Raw genomic sequence first — 8,158 nt, 5'->3', positions numbered from 1 at the left:
CATGTTTATGATACTACAATCTCAGCGATGAGAAAAAAAGGCAAAATAATCATCCGACAAGGCTCATTATATCCGTGTCGATGAGACTCTTTTGCCTATGCTGTTTAATTATATGTTCAGAAGAAACTACATTTAATGTGAAAATGACATTAATTCTTTCATAGAGGATGAGTCATAAATGAGTTTAAATTTTTATATTAATTTTGGTGTTTTTTTTCCCCATATTTTTTAGGTAATACGTGATGTACCTGTGTATGCTTTTAAATTGTGTTTATATTTTTTTTTTATTGTACAACGCCATTGAATATGTTTTATACCTAGAAATAGGCATTCAATGAAATGCTCAAGTTTCAAGCTTACATTTATAGACTATATATAAGAAACTTAAATGATTTTTTTATGTGTTTTGTGTTGATATAAATGTAAAGTTATACTGAACTTATTGAATGTCTGTAGCTTTATTGATGACATGATTGTAGAATTAAGCACTACGGATGGCATTGTGTTTCGATTCTACGAAAATCGTGGTTCCATGCCAATACCATTTGATGGATGTCCGTTCGTGCAATTGGGAACAGAAGTAAGAGAATGCCACTACGGTCCTAATAGGAAGGAAAGAAAGAAAGCTCAGCCGGTATGGTTGTCATATAACACAATTTGTGACAAAATAATGAAAAGACACTGTATTATTATTGAAAATGATATTTTTCTGGTATTTTTAATTATTTGGGTAACATCTTTGTAAGCATGATTGCTTGGGTGGAAGAGAAAGTGCCAGGACAGTTGTTATATATCTACCAGTTGGGCATGGCATTGTAAGCATTCTTGGCTTATCAATTGCTGTGCAGTGAATAAAGTTGTTTACATTCCATGATGTCATTTGATGTGGTAATAATGTAATGGAAATTGGAATGTAATTGGTTAGTCGAATGAAAACTATTTGTGATGGTTATATTATATGGGAAACAAAGTATAGCATGTGATACATAATTATCGGATTTATCCATAATCATATTTTGTAAAGTCTATCTATCAGTTAAGGGTCTCACATTAACATATATTTCTTAGTGTTTAAACAAAATGAATTAAGCTAAACGTTATTGTTTTAATGGTATCTCCGTGTCCCTTTTAAAAGCATCTGTGTCAAACTAAAAATAATACTTTTTCTAGATATTATTATTCACATGTCATTCATGCATGATGTCACATTAAAAGTCAACTTTTCTTATGGTTGTCAAACCATTGGGTTACATTCTATCTAGCTTCATGGCATAATTAATAATACAACTGTTTTTGACGAGTAACAGTAGGTTTGACAAGTTATTCATTATTTGTTTGAAAAGTACGGATATGGAGACTTTTCCCGCGACAAGCGTCATTTGCCATCATCCACAGAATGTATGTCATTGAAAGAAAAGATGTTGGGAAATTTCTTCGTGGTCTTTGTGCTGATGATTGTCGAATTTTCAAGATGTTTTGGGGAATGCTCACGCAACTAGTTGCTGGAAAATGTCCTCAGATAGGGGCCTTTTCCCCATGTGATAGTTGTGGTATTGGATGTTCTATTTACAAGACACATGAAAAAAAATCTACAACAGGCTATTACAGAAGAAATAGGATGTCATCTTATTATTTCATGAAATGCTGAAGTTTGTATTTTGCTCATTCACTGTATGTAGTGTGTTTCTTCTTATATCAGTATTTTGCTTCAAATTTCACTGTAAAACGTGGACAGAATTCACATTGATGACCTGTTCCTGATATATTTCATAAACAGAATCCTTGATTTTATTAATGCATGTATTTCGTGCATGAACATGTATTTAAGAATGATCCCGAACATGCATACGCCGGTGGCAAGAGGAAAATAATTCAAAACACAAAGAAACACGGCTGTTGCTGCCAGATTCGAATGAAAACCATCTTGCGGTTCCCAGACTATAAGGTGAGATGATTTATTATAAATAATGAAATAGAATTTTAAAAATCAACTGTGTACTTTTGAGGAAATTTTTAAGGCAATACTTGTTTAAAGAAAATGTTAAAAATAGATCAAAAGAAATGGAATGAACAATCACAAATCATGTCAGAAACAAATTTAATATTGGTTTGTAATTTTTAAGCTCTGCTGTTTTCAGAGAATACCCGCAGTATTGTCATAGCCAGCTTGTCTTGTCAACCACCGTCTGTGTCATGCTAAGACCTTTACATTGGCTCTAAAATCAAAGTGCACACTGTGCACAAGTATATTCTTTTTGAATGGCCTATGAAACTCCAGAGTAATGTCCCCTCAATTGTTTAAATTGATTTTTTTTCTCCATCTTGAGCTTTTCCTCAGTAACTGTTGCATTTTGAATCACAAAACCTTAAATTGATCTTTTCACGCTTTGGAAAATTGACAAAATTGAAAAAAGTTGTTTCAGATTTGCAAATTTTCGTTTTAGTTATGATATTTGTGAGGAAACAGTAATACTGAACATTAACCATGGTCTAATATAGCCATTATATGCATCTTTTGACGATTTTAAAACCTAAAAATTATAAAGCGTTGCAACGCGAAACGATTGAATAATTTGGAGAGTTCTGTTTTTGTCGTTAAATTTTGTGAAACTACGAAGATTGCTTATTAAGGTATAAAATACGTCAAGAATGTGTACTCGGCGTAATAGCTCAGTAGGCTAAAGCGTTTTTACTTCAGGACTCTGGCAGGACTCCAGGGGTCACTGGTTCGAAACCTGCTCCGGGCAATGTTCTTTTCCTTTTTTTAATTGTTTTCTTGATTTTTTACTGGAGCTTTTATGATCCAATGTTAACATTTATCAATATAAAGCGTTTAATGAATAAGTTAAAAAAATGCCAAAATCTGTGAAAAGGCCCCTTTAAGTACGTATTTATCATTATACTGCAGTGGTTTAAGCACACTTTCTGTTCTGATAGTCTTCATAACTCTAGAGATATGCCCGGCTTATTGATTGAAATTTAGGATCTTTTTCAGTCCGGAGGATTGTCTCGGGTACTATTGCAAGGAAGTTCATGAATCTTATTACCTTGCTGTACACATGAATTCTGTTTGTACATTCTTGGTAATTTCATAGTTATTCCTTCAAAATGAATAGAATTGTTAGTAAATTTTTGTCAGTTTTTAGCTGTTAAAAACTGCATAGAATTATATGAGCTAAAAATAAAAGTGTATCATCATACAGCAGTGGTGCATGCATTTTTTGGGGGGGATTGGCTTAGTATCTCAAAAGTTATGCTCCTTAATTGAATTTTTTTGCCATGAACGGTTTCTCAACAACTATTGTATGAAATGTATTGAAATTAAAAATTAATGTTTAGTGTTATATTGTGCTGGCACATTTGGAAGTTTGTTGGTTTCATTAAAAGAGTTATGGCCCCTTAATTGATTGAAATTGTGTTTTATGCCCCCGGATCAAATGATCAGGGGTAAATTGATTTGGCCACATCTCTTGTTTGTATTTAATATAATGCATAATTTACATTTGATTTTTTATATTCAGGTCTGTGTAATAAAATGAATCCTTTAGATAATTTTTTTTCATGTAACCATATAATTTAAAAATGAAATTGCCATTCTAGCTGTATGCCCCTCTAAAATGAGCAAATAAAAAGGATATGAAATAGTAATTACTGTAAATTTGATGTTTAGTTACTTTTGTCAGTGTTTTAAATTAGATGTGTCTTTGAGGGAGGTTACTTAATCAAATTTTGTACTTTCTTCATTGATGGCACAATACTTATGACATAGCTTGAAGGCACAGACACAAGGCGGAAAAGACAGGCTGTCATAGATCGGCTAAAATCAGCTGAAGTCTCTTCTTTGAGAGGCGAAGTGTGTGTTCTTGTTGCCTATGTTGGAACCCACGAACATCACGTAATGGGCGAGGTTTGTATTACTTGTAATGGGAATCAAGATCAATGTAAGATTATACTTTTAAAACTTAACAATTATTGTGTACAACAGCAAGTCATAGAGATGAGACATGTCACATGCAAGATAATCTGGAAGATCTTAACCCAGATTTTCAAATTCTGAGCCCTTCCTTATCAATAAATGTGTTTATGCAATTTATGATATTTGGTATTTTAAAATCTTAAATATTTATGAAACTGCAGTCCTTAAATATCCATTTTCATTTGGCATTGAATTTTGTATAGTAGATCTCACAAGTTATTGTTAATATGTTGATTCTTTAGGGCATGATACATCATCAAGTAGACCTCAACCACATTTTATAAAATTATGGCCCTGTGTTAAAAATTATCTCGGCACTTGTGGCCAATCTTATTCCTGTACATGTAAATAATAAAAAAGTCCCCAAATCATCCCAGAAAGAAACTGGAGGTAGAAAGTTTTTATGTCAGATCATCAGATACCTGTTAGTGAAACTATAACATTTGCTTGTAAGTTTGCTTGTATTCATGTAAGTGACTCATGGCACACTTGGGCCTCTTGTTTGCTTTATCAGCACTTACATGGTAAAAGTTTTTAAATATTAATTACAGTCTGTGAAACAGGTATCAGGCCTTTCCCCATACATTTGCTAATGCACTGGTGTAAACATGCGTGATAAGGGTGATACTGTGGTATCTGTTTGAATTTGTTTAATTTTTAAGTTGCTACATCAAAACTTATTATACTGTAGACGGTTCATTTTTTGTACAAATAATTAATATATAAACAGCATTTGAAACGATATTCAACCTTTTAATTTCACATTGGTTGTCTGGTTGATTTTACATACATGTTGAAGAATGAAAGCAACACAAATTGGTGAGGACAGTTAATAAATGAAAGATTTAGGCACAGGGTTTCCTGGTTTTTAAGCACCTTGGAAAAGGCCTGAGATATTTTGAAATAAGAGTTGTAGAAAGAAACCTATAAAACATATGGAAAACCAGAAGGAGATAAATACTTTATGTATGAAACTTACAAAAATAAAAAAAGTTGAATTCTTGAAGGAGGCTGGCTATGGGCAGCGCCTGGACAAAGAGATTTTGCAAAAGATAAAGGAACTTGCAATGAAGGAGGGCATAACAAATGCCACTGAAATGAAAAGCCACATAGCATTGTTTGTGAAGAGCAAGTACAGTCACATTCCCAAGTCAAACAGAAGATTTCATCCAACTATGCAGGACCTTCGATTCCACATATCTTCTGCTTTGAAAAGCAATATGTAAGTGAATATAAACTAACAAAACAGTAAATAAAATAAAAGAGATTGAGTAATTGAAAGATAGTCATTTACTTTATAAGATCATTTTCTCAGTTTTTGTTTTTAAGAAATCATTGGAAAGTGCACATGCTCTAAATAAAAATAGTGTACTTCGCAATATGTAATTGATTTTTTTACATGTGTTTACAAATGTCAAATTCCTTCACTGTACTCAATTATTTACAAGAAAAATGTGCAAAGTTCTATTAATTAAACATGACCAACTTTAAAAATGATTTAAATAAATTGCTCAATTAGGAATAGCATTAATACCCCTTTATTGATAAGGCTATCAACTTGTACACCAACCAAGAGGAGCTATTGTCACGACTCTCTAATTGTAATAAGCATATACTTTTTTGTTCATTCTCAGAAATGGTCAAAGAGATTTGGATAAATATTTTTTAAATTTTTTACCGTTAGAAGGGAAAGGAATTTAACAAGGACAGGTACCTGGTTACCCTTCATTTAATTCAGACAAACTAATGTTACTGAAAGTTAACATTTTTATCGTTGTGTTACTTGTTGGTTCAGAAACCATCACATGTTTTTAGCCCAAATTGGTTTGCATGTTTTGGAAGATCTGGAGAGAAATAGGCAGATGCTACACACTGCTTCTGTTTGGTTACACTTATTCTGCCCCAATGGGATGGTCAATGGAGAAATTATGAATATCTTGCAAATATTATATAATGTGGCTGAAAATTCAACAACAAATGAAACAGATGTGTCTAAAACATCTAATTGCATGCATCCAACTTTTGGATACCCTGGATATAGGCAATTATCTTAAAATGTCTGGTCCATATCTCAACCCTGTTTGCAGCAACCTGTATTTTTTGGAAGCTAGACCTTTCCACAACTTTTTATTGAAACATGGTTAACATATTTCACATGAGTACCAGGAATTTATTGTTCAAAATAGAAAATTTGGTTGCTGGTTACTTTTTGTTTATAGGTATATTTATCAGATACCGCTGAAAGAGATTTGGTCCAATTTTTCCATGCATGTTTACAATATGAAGGGGATGTCATTTCACCAGGTCAAACCAATCAGAATTTATTATTGTTTTGTTTTATGACCTAATAGTTCAAGTAGATTTTATTGTTGAAAAAAAATATTTTCAAAGTCTTATTTTTTGAAGAAAAAAAAACAACATAAAAGATTCCTTTTTATACGCCCGTCTATGACGGGACGTATTATGGTATACCCCGCGTCTGTCCGTCCGTCCGTCCGTCTGTCCGTCTGTAATGTCGTACGCTACGTCAAATATCCTTTGACAGATTTTCTTCAAATTTTAACACAATCTTAATATTGACAAACCCTGATCCCCTTTCGTTTTTTACGGAATTCTGAATTGTCGTTCCAGAGTTATGGGACTTTGTTCTTCAAAATTATCGTGATTTCATTGAATGTCCTACTGTAGCTCAAATATCCTTTGATGGATTTTTTTCAAATTTCAACACAATCTTAATATTGATAAACCCTGATCCCCTTTCGTTTTTGACGGAATTCTGAATTGTCGTTCCAGAGTTATGGGACTTTGTTCGTCAAAATTTCGTGATTTCATTGAATGTCCTACTGTAGCTCAAATATCCTTCGATGGATTTTTTTCAAATTTCAACACAATCTTCATATTGATAAACCCTGATCCCCTTTAGTTTTTGACGGAATTCTGAATTGTCGTTCCAGAGTTATGGGACTTTGTTTGTCAAAATTTCGTGATTTCATTGAATGTCCTACTGTAGCTCAAATATCCTTCGATGGGTTTTTTTCAAAATTTCAACACAATCTTAATATTGATAAACCCTGATCCCCTTTCGTTTTTGACGGAATTCTGAATTGTCGTTTCAGAGTTATGGGACTTTGTTCGTCAAAATTTCGTGATTTCATTGAATGTCCTACCGTATTTATTTATTACCTTACTACTTCATTGGCGAACGACGGGCGTATCATGCGCTCATGGCGCAGCTCCTCAGTTAGTTTTAGTATGTATGATAGCTGTTGTAAAAGCAAACACTAACAATGGCAGATAAGCTTGAATATAATTTTGCCAAATGTATGCCTCATTTTGAACAGAACTATGTTGGTTGAAACAGGAGAGACTAATTTCAAAGGGGCATGTTACTTAATACAAATGGCTACCACTGGGACATCAAACACAAAGGAAGGTGGCGCGCTCGTCCTGCACCGCTCATGTTTTAAAAAAAATTCATGGTGTCAACTGACAACGCTCTTGTATATTATATCATCAAAATATCAAGTGTTGTTAACATTTCAAAGAAAACAAATGAAAATATTTACTTTTTCATTAAATATTAAGTAATGTTAATCGCTGCAATGAATATTATCATGCTCAAGTTAATACTGTATAATTGCTGAGATAGAAATGTCTTTTATTGATAAGAATATTTTATGAAATGTATTACTTTTATTAATAATATAATATGTCTTTCTATATCTGTTGGATCAGTAAATAAATCAATATGATAATGAGTATTAAATGCCTATGCATACCAAAACTCAATAGGGCATTGTACCAAATGTGACTATCTTACAAATTAATACAAGTATTAAGAAATAACTTAAATGCACTAAAATTGCCCACCATATTTCAATAAAAAATTTCAATTGTTTATTTAATAATATATTGTATCAGATATGTAGTTATTCCCAACACATTTTCATACATTTATTTAATTGTGAATTTAATAAATCATATTTTGCCAAAGGTTGAGAAAATTGTGCAGCCAGTGTGAAACTCAATATCTGACCAGTTGTCCTCAAATTTTGATATACTTTTTTTATTTTTCAATTTCATGTACCATTTTTTTAAATATACTTCCATGAACTCTTGCTTTTTTGCAGACACTGTTATGATGATCAGGGAAATTTGACTGCTTTAATTTCTGAATGGAAA

General features: G+C 32.4%; 1 protein-coding gene across 1 annotated transcript in view; it reads left to right on the top strand.

The window, feature by feature from the left end:
• Nucleotides 1-468: 468 nt before the first annotated feature.
• Nucleotides 469-8,158, top strand: part of LOC127835923 (uncharacterized) — an 8,531-nt gene continuing 841 nt past the window's right edge. The window contains exons 1-5 of the mRNA XM_052362343.1: nucleotides 469-634; nucleotides 1,829-1,945; nucleotides 3,770-3,907; nucleotides 4,984-5,198; nucleotides 8,107-8,137. Of these exons, the coding sequence (XP_052218303.1) occupies nucleotides 470-634; nucleotides 1,829-1,945; nucleotides 3,770-3,907; nucleotides 4,984-5,198; nucleotides 8,107-8,137 (666 nt within the window). The 5' untranslated portion in view covers nucleotide 469. The remainder of the gene's footprint in view (nucleotides 635-1,828; nucleotides 1,946-3,769; nucleotides 3,908-4,983; nucleotides 5,199-8,106; nucleotides 8,138-8,158) is intronic.

The sequence above is a fragment of the Dreissena polymorpha genome, chromosome 6 (assembly GCF_020536995.1).
Source record: "Dreissena polymorpha isolate Duluth1 chromosome 6, UMN_Dpol_1.0, whole genome shotgun sequence".
In the NCBI taxonomy this organism is placed as follows: Eukaryota; Metazoa; Mollusca; class Bivalvia; order Myida; family Dreissenidae; genus Dreissena; species Dreissena polymorpha.
Note: the sequence above shows the minus strand (reverse complement) of the source record. Positions and strands in the feature narration are given on the sequence as shown.